We start from the raw sequence: 17,628 nt of genomic DNA on the forward strand, positions 1-17,628 counted from the left end.
TATGTGGAGAGCAAACAGAACCAGAATCAAAACGTGCTCTGCTGATCTATACAGAAGATCCATACGGTAGGGACCAGAAGCACCAGTTCTGCCACTTACATAATGTAAGGAAAATCCCTGGTGACACAGTTCAAACAAATTTCACAGCTTCATATCCTGTTTGCTAGGACACAGCCTAAGTGTCTGTATTCATGGCATGAAGAAATAGAAAAAAAAAATCCCCTATTAAAAACAATGAGCAGGGCAGAAATAACTGACTTCAGGAAACATCTGCAGTCAGCTTTGAACGAACCGTGTGTATGGGTAAGAGATATGCCATTTGGCCTCATTATGACAGCAAAGCATCACCCCAAATCTGGGTTTAAACACTGACCTGTTCAATAAAGGCTTTGCTCTGGCTTAGAATGGAGCAGAGTCCAAGTGTCTAGGGACGTTCCTTGCCCTTCAAGTTAAAATCCCCTCTAACAGTCAATAATCTGCTAAAGCTGCAGAGATATTTTTAGCTTTGAGACATCCTCTGTTGCCTCCATAGTCCCCTGAGCCACCAACCTGCTAAAAGAGCTGAGAATGGGGTCAACCTAACCTGGAGAGAAGAGCCTAGCATAAGGCCCAGCAGGTTACAAGTCAACTCCTTTCTCCTCCCTTGTCCCTAATGAATGGATATAGTGGTATCTTTTCTTTAGTATCCATCAGGATGAGTCATCATAAGTAAAATATGCAATGAGTCTGGGAATTTACCTGGCATTTCTGATTCTGCCCTGCTGGTCTGGGTATTCCAACCTAGAAGAGAAAAACCCCCACAAAGCCCAGAACATTAGTGCTAGAGTCAGCCATTTTCTTTCCCATTTCTTTTCTCAACTTCTACTGTTTTTATTTACCTTTAGGCCCTTGTCCCCTGGGCAATGCCATGAAGTGGTACTGTGACTGAGAGAAGGGTCATTACCATCTCTTTCATAATTTGGGGGAAGGGGAGTAATTGTTCTGTGTTATATGCAAATTAACCAAACATACAAAAATAACAGCAGTCACTCCCCTGAAACATACACATTAATAAAGATGCATAATGTACCTTCCATGCTGGTCATCTTTGTCTGTATCCATACTTTCTCTGAAAACAAAACAAAAATATTCAAACTCATTACTAAAGTATTCACAAAAGTTTCTTCATAATATGGAAGGCTCCCATTTATCCAGAATCCAAGCAGCCAGACTAACCAAAGTGCACAATATCCTCAACCCCTAGAAGAATACTGACTAAAGGATTGGAGTTAAACAAAAGACACTGAAATGCTCTCCAGATCAAAGAACAATTATACTTAGGTTTGGCATAGCATTAACATGAACTGTAAAGTGTCTTATTGTTCTCTCCTTTTAAATCAGCATGACATAGATCGTACCATTCAATCAAGGAGAATATTACTGTAACCACACCCCACTCTCTAGTCATTCTGGATAAATGAGCATCTATTTGCAAAGTCCTATGATGGATCAAAACAATGTCGTATCAGAAATGGAAAGAGACTTGAGTACTAACACCAGAGGGACTGACCTAAAGGCCTGCTGCATGTTTTTCTTCCTTCTTCTCTGGGAATTTTTGAGTACATTGGGATTTCAAATTTTTGGAAGGGATAACGTTCTTGTGATGGTTGAATGAGTGCGTGAGTGCATGAGGGTGTATCCTGGAACCCTTCTATTTCAAAAGGCAATATAGCAGAGCCTTAACATAACCTCAGGTGCAAATTCAATGTCTGCTGTGACTCCACTTTCCTTTTAGGGAATTCTTGTGGATGCATCATTGAACTCTGAAGGTCAGTGGAAAAGTCTGAAAACCACTCATCTGGTGGTTCCAAAGCCTCATCTGAATAACAACATTCTGCCCACAAGGTAGGGCCAAATAAAGAAGTCTGCCTTTTCTCTTGGGCATTTTCTTCTTTTTAGAGAAATTTCTCAAGAAAAGGAATGTCAAGGGCAAAACTTTACATACATCAAGGCAGATATAGACCAAATCTGGAATATCTAGAATTTGGATCATGTCAACAACAAAAAATGAGCAGGGAGAAAGATCTCAGCCAAAGCATTCCCAACTCTTTCTGAGCAAGGGAAGGCAGCAGTGTCTTCTCACAGATTGTGTCTTCACCCTCATTATTCCACTGGGGCTTCCCCCCCACCAACTATCTGGAATTTAATAAATGCAGATTTACCAAAGCATCTCCAAAGAAACACTAATGTCCTTAATTCTACCATAATCCTTCAGCAGAAAGAGCATATAATACTCTGTGGATTTTCTTCTTCCTTTAAAAAACTAACACACCGGGGTCAGCTGGGTGGTGTGGTGGATAGAGCACTGGCCTTGCATTCAAGAGGACCTGAGCTCAAATCCGGCCTCACACACTTAACACTTACTAGCTGTGTGACTCTGGGCAAGTCACTTAACCCCAACTGCCTCACCAAAAAAAAAACAACAACCCAAAAACAAAACACAAAAAACCACAAAAAAACAAACAAACAAAAAAACTAGCACAACCCAAATTATTAAGTGGATATTAGGACAATAATTTAAACATTCGACTCACTGAAAACAAAATAAATATGGTCTGTCACAAAAGTCTTAGTGAAGTTTGAAGTTACTAAAGTTTAAGATTTCAAAAATATTCCACTCTGACTCGTCCAAAAATGATAAGTACTTTTTCACTCTGCTTTAGATTTTTACCTAAGTATGGTAGAAATATAAACATGTAAATGTGCAAATTTACTTACTCAAAAGAAAAGCCATCGAGTCTGCAAAGAAACACAAACACTGCTCATTATAACAGGTACAAACTCATTTTTGAGATCTTCAGTAAAATGGCAGTGATCTGAGTCCTACATTTAAGTGCTCTAATATTGCTCTCATGGCAGAGAATGACCACATTCACTTATGAATGGCCTTAGACACGACTGCAAAATGTGAAGGCAGAAAAGAGACCTGCCTTCAGTAAAAGGGGCACTTAGTGAATGCGCTGGGACAAAGTGCCCAGACATATTCATTCATTTAATTCAACAAACATTTACTCAGAACCTTCCTTAAAATAATAACGTCCCGGGCTCTGGGAGGAAAATGAAGAACCTTAGCACATTGTAGAATTTGGCTTTTAAATCTCTTTCAACTTATTAAGGAGAAGAGAAGATGACAAAACCAAAGTCAGTGAGAAAGAGAAGAAAAAAGGACAGAAGTAATGTAAAACTGTCTCCAGGAGTGATTTGAAAATTTCCTTTACAGTGAATATGGTCACAGCTTCAAGGTTACACAAAAGATAATGCTGAGATGGTATATTTGGCCACTTTTAAACAAAGTTTAAATAAGAGAAAGAAAACCCCAAGTCCTTACTGATAATCAGTTGAACTGCCTTTCCTTTTTCGATTACAATCCATCCCAGGGGCACTAAGGGAGCTGGAGATGAGGTCAGTGGGACCTGGTGACATAAAATCACTAATTGTAGAAGAAATGTCCATTCTCTGGTCAGCCATTGAATATTCTGAAATTGTCAAGAAAAGTCGGTAAGTTCAGTCTCTAAACTATCATATTCAAAAGGATAAGGGGACCCAAAACACCCACCAATATCCCAAATCTAGCAAATCTCAGATAAACAAAGCCCAAAGCAGATCCTACTCCTAGATTCCTGTCCAATTGTGAAGTGTAATTACAGGATGTCAGACCTGGGAGAAACTTGCGATTACCCAGGCTAATCCTCTCACTTTACAGAAGAGGAATAAGATCCAAGAAGAAAGATTTTACCCAAGGCCAAAAAGGTAGTAAAGAACAGAAACAAATCCAGAATCTAAGTCCCTGGGCCCTGAGTCTTTCCACTGCACCACGCTATTTAGGCAAAACTTATCTTAGAGGGCCCTTCAAGTACCCAGTTATCTGTGACCTGTCCTCCCTAGCTAGTAGCCCATGCTGGCCTCTGGTACCAAGGACTTTTTGTAGCTCAGTCCTCTATCTCATTTTCTTAAGTTAGAGTCAATATACCTTCTAACATGACAATTCATTAAATGTAATAAACTATATGAATATCCTAATTAACGGCTAGAGGAGTTCTACTCACTGCCTATCTTCCTTTCCTATACTGGAGGACTCTAGGATACAATGCTATTATGTTTGTTGTGTTAACCTAAAGGACTGTCTATAAAGGTAAAAAATTCAGGACTTCTATCTATAACTACTTAGTAAAATTCACACTGGATAGGTGAGTTCCATTTCATTATGTTATATTATAACATAATGATGTTGGTCCAGGTTTGGTAGAGGAAAAGACATATTATCATGTTTGTAATCTGGCCTATTCTTTTTTACCCATGACATAAATATTTGATGAAATGAACTAAATTGGGGGCAGCTAGGTGGCATAGTGGATAAAGCACTGGCCCTGGATTCAGGAGGACCTGAGTTCAAATCCGGCTTCAGATACTTGACACTAGCTGTGTGACCCTGGGCAAGTCATTTAACCCTCATTGCCCCACAAGAAAAGGAAAAAAGGAAAAAAAAAAGAAATGAACTAAACTGTGAAATATGGATAGCAAAAAAATATACAAAACATTAAAAACTTCCTTTCACTTCCCTTTTGGTGAAACATAGACAGCCACGGAGTGTGAAAGAGGGAAAGAGAACATGAAACAATGAGGTTTCAAATTGTATCTACTCTAACTAGATACATTTTAAGAGTCAAAAGATTCATGAAAGCTGTTTCTAAACACTACAGAACAACAAAATGCACTTGTAGAAGATATTTCATTCCCTCTCCTTCCCCCCAATTAAATGGGAGATCAATGAATAAGACTCAAAGTACAGAACTATGTGGAGCTCAAAGTTTAGGATGGCATTGGGGGCTTTGAGTAACTGGGGAAAAAAGGTAAACAATTAATTATCATATGAAATGAGGTGAATAATAATGAAAGAGAGGATGGGGTTAGGGGTGGGGGAAGGAGAATGAAGCTTAATTAAAAAACAAAAACAAAACTCTGAATGAAGGAAAATACTCATGGGAGCAGAGAAAACTGTTTGAAAACACATATCCTGATAACTCATCTGGCATAGCCCTTAGGTTCTTGAAAACTTAGAGAGGACTACAAGTGGTGGCAGGTTCTTGCCTTGTAGGAATGGCTTCAAGTATGGTTCTGGAAACATATTGTACCTAGTGTCCATGGGCCGGCCCACTTAGCTAAGTACTAAAAGGCTCATGGTAGGTAGGCTGTACACCTGGGAACCAATCATTTGGCCACATAAACCGAAACAAAAGTAGCAAATGACCCTCAGTTTTCTGTGGAGCTTTCTGTTTCTGCACTGATAGTGGTGAAGTAGCAGAAAAAGGAGCAGATGATAATAAGAATGAGTTTTTTCAACCACCTATAATATATAATACAATAACTGCTGGAATTCTAAATATGAAATCTTTATCCAATGACCAATGAATGGAAGAAGAAAATCATATCAATCTTGACATTTTTATTCTAGATGCAACCAGAAGACATGACTCTCAGCTTCTCACTGGAGAAATAAAAAACTAGACAAAGATAGATTTACAGTGAGTCCAAAGGTAACATTTTTTTTTTTATTTCACGGGACAACTGGTCACTTGTATAATGGTATTCAGGATGAGCATTTGCAAACAGAAAACCATAAAGACAATTACAGCTGAGTAGGCCAATGGATAAAGGTCCTGCAGTCAGGAAGACCTGAATTTAAATCCAGCTTCAGACACTTACTAGCTGTGTGACCCTGGGCAAGTCACTTAACCCTCATTGTCCCACAAAAAACAACCAAAAAACAAAACAAAAAACCCCTAAAAACAAAAAACAAATAAATCCAGCCTCAAACACCTACTAGATCTGTGACCCTGGGCAAGTCACTTAGCCTTTCTCAGCCACAGTCTCCTCCAATGTAAAATGGGGATAATAATAGCATCTACCTCACAAGGTTATTGTGAGGATCAAAAACAAGATGATAGGTGTTTGGTAGGTGCTTAATAATTGCTTGCTCTCTTCCTTTCCCTTCCCTATATATCAACAATTGTTGCAGAAGATGAGGAGGTAAGGAAACTCTACAATGAACCTGTTAAGTCCCTCTAAATTGAATCAATGTATACTTTAATACAAGGTAACTTCGGGGGCAGCTAGGTGGCGCAGTGGATAAAGCACTGGCCTTGGATTCAGGAGGACCTGAGTTCAAATCAGGCCTCAGACACTTGACACTTAACTAGCTGTGTGACCCTGGGCACTTAATCCTCATTGCCCTGCAAAAAATTCAAAAACAAAAACAAAAACAAAATACAAGGTTACTTCAAGATAAAGGAGGGCATATGGGAAGAAATGAAAAATGTTGAAAAACATGGTTCAAGAGCAATAAATAAAAGAGAACAAAAGTGGATAGACTTTGAAAAGTCTCTGATAAAATATCAAGTGAGGCATAAAACACAGAGATATGTGCTCACCAAAGGTATTTACTATGGTCACAGAGGATGCCCAGTGCAAAGTCTAAATCGAAGAAGAATTCCTTGCAGAAGGCGAGGTCGTGGAGATGCTCCTCTCTGCAGATGCTATCAAATCCCAGAACATCGTAGAGCCTCCTAAATGAAATCCAAAATCACTTCAGTGTTTGGCCTTATTATTCAGAAAAGAAAAACCAAGTGGATGAAGATGCTTGTTTCCTAGACTATGACTTGTAGTGAGATAGATAAGCCATAAAGCTGGTCCATCAGTACAACTATCTTGTTTTTTTTTTTTTGGTGAGGCAATTGGGGTTAAGTGACTTGCCCAGGGTCACACAGCTAGTAAGTGTTAAGTGTCTGAGGCCGGATTTGAACTCAGGTCCTCCTGAACCAGGGCCAGTGCTCTATCCACTGCGCCACCCAGCTGCCCCTAGTACAACTATCTTGAACAGATAATGAACTGCCACCAGAACTGAAAAGGAGGAAAGAAAGCTGGATTGCATTTGGAAAACTACATAATGACTCCAAGCTTCTTCCTGAAACAATGGTCCAACTTTTTCCTATCTTTTGAAAACAACATTAAGAGACCTGAGAACTCTGGTCAGAGCTGTAAGCGATCATGACTCCTGAGGACTGTCAGTGAGGTGTCCCTCTCGCCTCCTGCGACAGTGGAGGTAGATGATAAGTGTGTGTGTCATATGGAACACATTTTCAGACATAGCAAGGTATCCACTTGTCTTTCTTAATTGCACTTATTTGTTTTGGGGGCTGGAGAAAAGAATTGAGAAGTGACACTGATATGAAAAAACAAACCAAAAAAAATTCTTCTAGTCAACTGCATAGTAGCAAGTCATGGAATATGACAGTCTCCAAAGAATTCAACTTGTAATCACCCAAAGGGTAACTGAGGTACATGGTAGTATAGTCATGAACAAGGTGCAGTATATTACCAAAAAAGTACTGATGTCTTGACTTGCTTGTATGAATCATAAATCCACATGAATACTTCTACCAGTAGTGAAGACTGCAACCCATCCATGATGTTTCATTCGTGTACCTCTTGTCCATAACCTCATAAATTCTTCAGAGTTGGTCCACCCAATGTAATGGTGGCCCAAAGAATGGCATTAGAAAGATGCATAACTGGAAAAGGAGGCAGAGCAGTCATAATATGAGAAGTCACAACGTGCCATAACATGGCAGCTCACGTATTTTACTCATGTATTCACATTCTGTCAAGACATCTAAAGAAAGGCCCCAGCACAATGAGTGGACCAATGATGGGGATTTATATCAGGGTTAAAGACAAGAGGTACACAGGATAAGACCCATGGATGAGTTACAAGCTACACTATGGAAGAAGCCCCCACACTAGTGGATCTATGCTCGTACAAGTAAGCCATCAGAAGAATTAAAATACCGACAACCAGTATTTATATAGAACTTATTATGTGCCAGGCACTGAGCTGAGAGCTTGATAAACATCATCTCATTTGATCCTCACAATAACTTTGGGAGGCAGGTATGATAATTATCCCCCTTTTTACAGTTGAGGAAACGGAAGCAAACAGAGATTAAGTGATGTTATCAAGGTCCTATAGTTAGTGTTTGAGGCCCAATTTTACTTCATCTTCCTGACTCCAGGTCCAGCACTTTATCCACTACACCACCTAGCTGGTCCAAAGGAAAATATGAAGGAAGAGTGTAGTCATTTTTTTTTCCCTGGGGCAATGAGGGTTAAGTGACTTGCCCAGGATCACACAGCTAGTAAGTGTCAAGTGTCTGAGGTCAAATTTGAACTCAGGTCCTCCTGAATCCAGGGCTGGTCCTTTCTCTACTGCACCACCTAGCTGCCCCTGAGAGTGTAGTCATAAAAAGCATTAGTGTATTTCAGGACTTGAAAGTCAGGAGTTTGGCCCTTTTATAGTAAAGCATTTGTTGAGATTGTTGACTGATTGACACTGGGTTTTTTTTGTTTTGTTTTGTTTTTTTGTTAAGGCAATTGGGGTTAAGTGACTTGCCCAGGGTCACACAGCTAGTAAGTGTTAAGTGTCTGAGGCCGGATTTGAACTCAGGTCCTCCTGAATCCAAGGCCAGTGCTCTATCCACTGCGCCATCTAGCTGCCCCCGACACTGGTTTTTTAAAGTAGGTAAATAACATTAAAAATTCTTCGTTTTTCCGCTGTTCCCTAGATTCTTCTTCTGCATGGGGAAGGGTTTCCATTAGATCCATAAGAACATTCCTCTACCTCTAACATGACACCAGTCTGTATGTTTCTTGAGTTGTTATATTTGGTAGGTCTTTGTTTTGTTAAGAGTTCCATTAGTGCTATTAATTGATATCTAAGTAAGTCATTATTTGCATGTTTCTGATACTGCACACAAAAAGGGAATTTTTTAAAAATCTAGGAGTAAAATATTAACTAATATCTTCTTAATATTATTGATTTTTCTCTGTAAGCATGTGCGTACACTACCATTCCAACTGGGCAATAATTCTGTGATGGTAATGAAATCACCTATCTCTGGGTTGTTTCCTAGAAAATATATCATATAAGGAGGCAAATCTTGCATAATGATAATAAAGACACGCTAGAGAAGCTTGCAAAGTTTTAAAACTAGATTTCATTTTACCTAACAGGTATATACCCACAGGACTATGCATAGCATCCTAAAAGAAAAAAAAAAGATTCTTTAAATATATCAGAGGAGGAAACTGGGACTCGTAAATTATTGTGGGGGCAAAGGGTGATCCCAGGATTGTTACAGGCAAAGGGAAATTCCAGTCAATGATCCCTTTGCTTCAGCTTTTATCTAATAGAATATCAGAGAGACTTCCATTTCCAGACTGTTCTCTGAAGGGAATAGGTTGGTGTTACTAGAATAAGCAATGGTTAATAAAGCCAAATTGACAATATAGGTATAACACTTGGAACATAGAGCATTCGCTGGAGTGTTTGGATGGAACTGGGAACCTAAGAATCAAACTGTTAGAACTGGAAGGGTCCTAATAGACCATCTGGTTGGAATCACTCAATTTACAAAGGAAGAAAGCAAATATTAGTGATAGACAGAGGCTTACCTATCATTGTCAAAGTTATAATGTAAGCTCCTCAAGGGCAGGGAATGTCTTATTTTTATATTTGTATTTCCAGCACCTAGCATAGTGCCTGGCATACAGCAGGTGCTTAACAGATGCATATTGATGGGATAACTGATTGGCAGAAATTCTAGCACTAGAACCTAGCTCTCCTAAAAGTCAATGCAAGTTCATTCATTTCAAATACTTATGAAGACTCTATTTTATATATATGTGCATGTGTATATGTATGTATGTATATATGTGTGTGTATATGTATACATGTGCATGTGTGTATATGTATATATATATATATATTTATTTTTTTTATTTTTATTTTTATTTTTTTTTTGCGGGGCAATGAGGGTTAAGTGACTTGCCCAGGGTCACATAGTTAGTAAGTGTCAAGTGTCTGAGGCCAGATTTGAACTCAGGTTCTCCTGAAACCAGGGCCATGCTTTATCCACTGCGCCATCTAGCTGCCCCCTTAAGGCTCTGTTATAAACAAAATTTTATACAAAGTGGTAGAACCTCAAAAACGAAAACAAGATTATTTTCAAGAAGCTTCAATTCTATTGGGTAGGGGAATATACCATGTACTAAGATAAGCAAGTACAAGGTTATCTGAAAAGAGAAAACATTCTGTGTGCACACACGCTTGTGCGTGCATGCACGTGTACATGTTTATATTTGTGCCTATGAGCATGTGAGTGCACACGTGCGTGCATGTGTGTGTTCATACATGCACATGTACGAGGGAAGGCATCACAGAAAAAGTGGCACCTCAATTCTGTTTTTGTCTTTGTTGTTCTTTTTGCAGGGCAATGAGGGTTAAGTGACTTGCCCAGGGTCACACAGCTAGTTAAGTGTCAAGTGTCTGAGGCTGGATTTGAATTCAGGTCCTCCTGAATCCAAGGCCAGTGCACTTTATCCACTGCGCCACCTAGCTGCCTGGCACCTCAATTCTGAAGATGGAGAGGTAGAGTTGAAGAAGGAAGGAAGGCATTTCAAGAATAACATCAGTCAAGTGTCTTCTGTCCAATACATCCTAACACACATACGACCTTTCATCACAAAAGGCCATTGTGCCAGGGCGATGGAGGGTTTTAAAGATGAACTCTAGAAGGTATCTGAGTAATTAGAGACCAGTATACCTATAATAAGGGAGAGGGATAGGGCCTGGGACCTATGATTTCACCGGTATAGGGAACTCCCAGGTGAGGAAACTCTCTCTGTCAGTAGTTAGGGAGCTTCTCTACCACTTCTAGTCTTAGGAAGAAAGCTGCCTAGAAATAGGCAGCTGGTAAGTGTCAGAGGCAGGACCAGAAGAAACCTCACTCTTCCTGGTGCTGAGGCCAGCTCTCTGTTCAACACACCCGGCTGCCTGCCTCTCAGGTCTACAGTAAGCGAATCTATGATAAAGGACGATTTCAGTAAAGTCTAACCCTATACTTCATCACCAAGGGTACTTTCAATTTTCCAAGACAATGACAAGTAAGGGCAAGCTTTTGGCAAGCTGAAAATTCTTTGAATAGAAGCCAAGGAAAAGATTGGGCATGTATGTCTTCTAAGGCACAGAGTAGCTAAATTCAGAAGATTCACCGCCCAAAGGTTGGTCATCAGGGGATGAAGATTTTGGGTCACAGAAATTCATGTACCTAGTTTGTTAAAGCACAGAAGGAAGTCCCACAATGATGAAATAAATAAAGGATAGGATCATCAAAAACACAAAGCAAAAATAAATGAATGAATGAATGAGTGAATAAATAAATAAATAAAAATAAAAAAACAAAACAAAACAAAACAAAACAAAACTTAAAGAGTCCACTGGGGCAAAGACAGCATAGTTTTAAGAAGTACAGTCATGCCTTCCTTATTTACTGGAATTCATAAGCATGTAAAACAAAGGAGAATCAAAAGCTGTAACCTTATATAAATTCAGAGTTGGAAGAACCTCAGACAGAAGACATCTAGTCTAACCCACACCCAAGTGAGACTCCCCTCTTCAACAACCCAACAAGTAGCTGATCATTTAGCCTCTTACCTTGAAAATCTAATATTTAATATTTATCTAATATCATGGAGGATAAATGTCATCTCATAGAATATCCTTTAGGGCTACCATTGGCAAAAGAATGACTATTTGTCTATAGAGACTAAGGAATCAGACTTAAAAGGGGTAAAGTCTCTGTTTCATTTTTGTTTTTTAGTGAGGCAATTGGGGTTAAGCGACTTGTCCAGGGTCACACAGCCAGTAAATGTTAAGTGTCTGAGGCCAGATTTGAACTCAGGTACTCCTGACTCCAGGGCCGGTGCTCTATCCACTGCGCCACCTAGCTGCCCCCATTTTTGTTTTTTTTTAAACTCAGATACAGCTGGTTAATGTGGACACATTCTCCAAAGGCAAGGAACCTAAAAGCACTATAGAAAAATGAGCTATTATTACTTGACCTACATTTCTGCAATGAATAGTTCAACCTTAGCAATAACCACTAAAATAGCTACAAAGTGAGCATATCTATTGGGAATGACTCCTTACCTTAAAATATGTTTTTTAAAAATTGAGATTCAGACCAGAAACCAGGTCTCCACTGCAGTGTTAGTCACCTAAAGACTTTTCTCATATCCTGTTTTTTCCAGTCAGTCAACTTCTCATGGAATCCTAGAAAGGGGAATGCATGAAGGGAGGAAAAAAAAACAATCATAAGATAATTTTAATGTAAATGAAATTAATATGGGTGAACAGAGATAGCTGGGTTCATTCATAAGCTTTTCATTTTGTTAACTTAAAAAAACAGCCTGATGCCCATTTACTTAATATGCCCACAGTGGACAAGAAAGATGGAGGTAAAAACATTCTCTGAAACAAAATGTTAACAATGTAATGTTGTTCATTTTTCTGTTGTGTCCAACTCTTGGTGACTCCATTTGGAGTTTTCTTGGTGAAGATACTGATGTGGTTTGCCATTTCCTTCTCCAGTTCATTTAACAGATGAGGAAACTGAGGCAAACAGGGCTAAGTGACATGCCCCATAACACACAGATAGTAAGTGCCTGAGGCCAGATTTGCTCTCAGGGAAATGAGTCTTCCTGACTCAAGGCCTGGCACTCTATTCACTATAACTCCTAGTTACCCCTAACATAGTGATACCTGGGAATATTACTGAAGATATTATTTGGAATTCAGGATAAAAAAATCTAAGAAAGGCTTATAATATCTGAACAACATATGAAGCCAAAGGAAAGAAATTACAAGAGCCAATTAATTTTAATGAGATATCAACCCCTATGCCCATTCCCCATTTCTTCTATTCCTTCCTAGGAGCTAAAGTTGATTAGAGAAGGAAGGAATATCCCCTCTTCCCTTAGAATCCCCACATAAAACTTGTTTTTTTTCCCCTTCTTTTTGACATAGCTGATTCTTTGCACCTACACATGTTGCTGATCTTCCACCTTCCCCCACTCTGCCTCAGAGGCCTGCATGAATATCTGTGTTTTTCCATCTGACTGTAAAATAGCACTTGCTGGCACCCGAAGTTCTGTGGTTTCTCTTATATATCTTGTGTTTGATTCATTCACAAGATTCATTTGGATCTTGTCTTCTCATTAAAAGGGTCTTAACAGCTTGTTTCAGAATAAAATCTATTCTGTTCTCCCATCTAACCACTCTTTTCAGTCACATCCAGAAAACAGAAGGCTGGCTCCCTTTCCCTTGGATAGAAACCTACATGATTTCATTAACTATGTGCTCAAAGGATTTTCAGATGACTGATTCCATGGGTTAAGTCATCATCTCCAGCCCAAGAAGTCACATGATGAAAATTATAACAACAGTAATCTCAATGATGGAAGTTGTTAATGTTGATTGTGGCACTCTAAGTACCCCAGATCAGAAGGTTCTTCTTAAACTAAGACTTCATGGAGCGCATAGTTTTTGTTAATGGGATTTGTCTTAAATGAGTTCTTCAGCAGAGTGGTAATCTCAGTAGTGTGGAAAGACCCTATGCAAGTGTGGGTTTCAGCTTATCCATGACTTTGTATCCCCAGTGATGGTTTTCCATCCCTTTCCATAAACCTTCCACAGAGGAGCTATCCAATATATGAGAGGCCTTCCTTGGTGATAACACTGCAGCCTGCAGTTGTCCAACTTGGTCTCATTGAATGGCTCTCCCACCTCATTAAGCCAATGAGCTTGCCTGCAAATTGTTTTGGGTAATATGCTGGAGCCCACGTACAGGTACCATACATCTCCGCATGGTCCTTTGGATCACCTGCAAATTTTGCTTCTTCCAACATTGTGGTGTTCCCTGTCTTTCAGTCATAAGGAATGACTTGGAGAATACTCTAGCCTAAATGGATGCCCTGTCTCCTCAATAATGACACCTCCAGTACAGATCCTCTGTACCCAACCTCCCTTTTCATCTCATGCAATTCTTATTTCTGTCCTCCCACAAATCCTATGTAAAGATCAAGCCTTCTTCCACATTATAGGCAATAGGATGTTTGAAGACAATGATTATATCTTCCCGTAAGTTCTTTTTCCTCTCTTATTTTTCTTAGACATTGTCCAGGTTCCTATAACTGTTATTTCCATAATAGGGTTTCCAGTCTCCTGGACCCAAGTATCTTTTAGATACCCACCAACCTGTCAGTGCTAACATGTGGCAACCAAAACCAAACCCCCTGCATAATATTGCCTCAACCAAAGTAATTTCATGATAATGCAGTTGATGTTACAGTCAAACTCTACTTGAATATCAAGAATTCTATTGTAATGTTCTTCAACTGATCACACAAAGTACAACATTAATTCCATGAAACAGACAGCTCTCCAAAATGATGCTAGACTCAAAGCCAAATTTTTGCAGAAGTAATGAACAACATAAGGGTGAAGGTATGCCCCTACTCTGTAATGGGTCAGACCAAGGTCTTATGCAGTGGAACTACTACCTCCCTCACTGAAGGCAGTTCTATTAGTGCTGCCTAAGACTTAGCTTTGGTGACAGCCATATGAAACCAGCATCTCATACTGACTTCACAGTCAATTAAAACTACCAGGCCCTTCTACATAAATTTTTCACTGATCCCAGGAATTATTCTGGAAATTTTTCTTTTGAATATATTTTACTTGCTTTTCTTTTTGTGAGCTCAAGGGAGAGAGCCTGATGCAGTGGAAAGAGCAATGAACTTCATGTGACCAGCTGGAATCTGAATCCTGGCTCTGCCACTCACTCACTATTTAAGTTTGGGCCCATTACTTAATACCTCATTCTACTTAGAATGAAGAACTCACCTTCCTAGAATGATATCACCACTGTCAATTGTGTTTCTTATGGGTGCTATAATTAATCACTGTAACTCCAGTCCCAAAGTTAAGTATGGGATTCTCTTCTTATTGGTGGAGATCAATTCTCAGCACCTGGGTGAGGAGTGAAGCTGAATGGGCAAGAGTGGCAGAGTGTAGACCATGGGCTCTAAGTCTCTTTGAACTCTGGGTACTTCTTGGCTCGAGTTGAAGAACTGAAATATGGAAGATGCCAGCCCTCCCCTCCCAGGTTGCTGAAGGGAAAAAATTCTGGGAAGAAGTTGAAATGAGAGGAGCTGGCAGTCTCCATGATATCCTTCTCCCAGCTGGCTATACTAAAGACTTCTGGGAACTTCCTGCTAGGAAAGTTCTGGGACTCTATCTCTTGGTTGAGTTGAGTTATCTTGCTCCCAATGAGAGAGGTCCTTCACTCTGTATTGTCTGATATATGTTCTATATATGCTTTCTCTGATTTCTATTTTGCTATTGAATTGGCTAAATGGATTTCTTTGATAACTGCTATGTGTATGTGTTCACTGTAGAGCCAGTATTTGGTAGAGAGTTAAGCTTTGGATATAAAGCTGGCGTTCTGCTTCCCCCATTAATCAAAGAGCGATCAGAAGTTAGTATGAACCTGAAAATCACATTGCCTAAACCAATAATATTTCAGGGAGCCAACAGATATAATTTTAGTTTAGTACTCCCTCTCTCTGAGAACAGAGTGGTCAAGTTTCTTCAACCCTCCACTTCCTGCTTCCCCTCTTGGCAGGAATTAAAATCTCCTTTGGAGAAGCGTAGAGGGAGAGGAGGGTAGACATGTCTATTCTGACTCTCTTTGAGCCACACAACAAAACCCCCATGGTGTATCCTCTCTACATACAGAAATGCTTTACTATATGAAATCTAAGTCCTACAAAGGTGTAACGATAAAGTGTTACCACACCGTGCAAGGAAAGAATGTAGGATTGGTGGCAACAACGTATTTGATATTCAAGCCCTGAATCATTAATCCACAAGTGGAGGAAGGTAGAAGTGGGGAAGAGGTGTTTCTGTGTGATCCTTCCTCTATGCTATTCCCCAGGACAAGGAAATTATTTGGTTATTTGAAAAAAACAACCACCACCACCTCAATTCATTGGAATAATTAGTTCAAGGTAATGAGATCCTGTTTGTCAAAAATAAAAATAGAAGCTTATGTTCAACCCACAGCCTTCAGGTGACACAAAAGAAGCCAGAACAAGGACAGCACTAGAATCTTTAAAATGATCTCAACTCCACCTGCCAACACTTATGGCAGTGCATTAGTCAGCGCACAGTGAACACTGCCCAATACACCCCCTCAGAAGACTTACACTTGCCAAAACCAGTGTCTCTGAGACCTGCAGCTTTTGCATTCAATCAATCTAGCTAGGCTCTGACTGGCTGCTACAACCAAGCTAAACCATGTCATTTTTAAAGCTCAGTCAACCTACCTGATCTTAATTTCTGGCATAACATATAAGGGAAGTAACTAAATGTACCTCTCTAGGTTTGTGAATCTAAAAAACCAAAGCGCCAAATGCCTGAAATAAAGCAATGTTGTAGGTACATTAGAGAATCTTTTTTTTTTTCAAATGAAGGGGAGTCAAAGAGAGTCAATACACTCTCTCTCCCAAACATCTAACTGTGACAAAGCAATGAATATCAGTTCAGATTTCTAGAGCATTCTAGGGTCACAAAGCTCTTTAACATAACACGAGTTCACATTTACGGATGGTTATGAGGCTTTATGCATGCCACTCCACTTGATCTTTCCAACAAGGGGCTGGGGGAGGGGGGCGGGGAGGAGGCAAGTTTAGTTATGAATCTCAAACCCTTCAGGCTACCAAACCAATGTCAATTTGTACAAGTCGGTTTCTAATCTTAATTCTGTTTGCCATTTGTGAAGCACTTCAAAAGGCTACAGTGTTTTACGTGTATCATCTGTCTAACAATTCTCAAAAGTCGGTAACAATAAGGCTTGCGAGCTGCTTCTCCGGACCTCATCTCTTTTGAGTCTCACAATAACCCTGTGAGTTCAATACGACAGGTATGATTATACTCTTTTACAGACAAGGAACCTGAGATTCAGAAAGGAGCAGAGACAGGAGTTGATCTCATACCTTCCTGGCTTCTGGTCCAGCACATTCATCCACTACTCTAAGCTGCCTCTCCATATTCAAGGAGATCTGTTATTTCACTGATTGAACCGAACGTTCCCAAGATGGACTGACCAGGACAGACGATGGTGGAGCTGTCAGAAAATCTTAAGGGCTGGAAGAAAGCCCAGGAGCTCTATCTATACCTGACCAGAAATTCTCTCTTGTCCATTTCCTAAAATGGGTCATCCAACCTTCCCAAGAAAACCTCAAAGTAAGGGAGAATTAGGTTTCGTTACCAGACACACAGTGACTAGAACAAGACCGTACTGGCATTTCTGGCTGCCAAGTCATACTGTTGAATCCTCCGGAGCTTCAAATCCACTAAACCCTGGGACCTTCCCACAAACCGTGGCTGTCTTGCCAGATTTCCCCTTCTTGTACCTGGACTTCAAACAAACCTGCTATACAAGTGGAGGACTCTAGATGTATACCGAGGAAATATCCTACTTTCTACTTACAACCATCACTTGACTCAGTTGAAATTGTTTTGAATCCTGGATGTGAACCACCCCAATAAATATCATAGCTTCACTCCAGCTGCTAATTTCACAAGTATGAAATACATGTCTTCCTTTTAATTAACGATGAAAGGTTATACAC

The 17,628-nt window shown here is 39.8% G+C and overlaps 1 protein-coding gene across 11 annotated transcripts in view; it reads right to left on the reverse strand.

Moving 5' to 3' along the window:
• ARNTL (aryl hydrocarbon receptor nuclear translocator like) overlaps positions 1-17,628 on the reverse strand; it is a 94,037-nt gene that overhangs the window by 39,793 nt on the left and 36,616 nt on the right. For 6 of the 11 annotated variants that reach the window (XM_043971327.1, XM_043971330.1, XM_043971328.1 and 3 more), the window contains 6 exons: positions 12,083-12,205; positions 6,468-6,602; positions 3,368-3,515; positions 2,758-2,778; positions 1,070-1,108; positions 739-780 (listed from right to left, as the gene is read on the reverse strand). In XM_043971327.1, coding sequence (XP_043827262.1) covers positions 739-780; positions 1,070-1,108; positions 2,758-2,778; positions 3,368-3,507 — 242 coding nt within the window. In that variant the 5' untranslated portion in view covers positions 3,508-3,515; positions 6,468-6,602; positions 12,083-12,205. Of the gene's footprint in view, positions 1-738; positions 781-1,069; positions 1,109-2,757; positions 2,779-3,367; positions 3,516-6,467; positions 6,603-7,414; positions 7,608-12,082; positions 12,206-17,628 lie in introns of all 11 variants that reach the window. The other 5 variants (XM_043971332.1, XM_043971331.1, XM_043971322.1 and 2 more) reach the window with 4 other exon arrangements.

This window comes from Dromiciops gliroides, chromosome 6 (assembly GCF_019393635.1).
Source record: "Dromiciops gliroides isolate mDroGli1 chromosome 6, mDroGli1.pri, whole genome shotgun sequence".
NCBI lineage: Eukaryota > Metazoa > Chordata > Mammalia > Microbiotheria > Microbiotheriidae > Dromiciops > Dromiciops gliroides.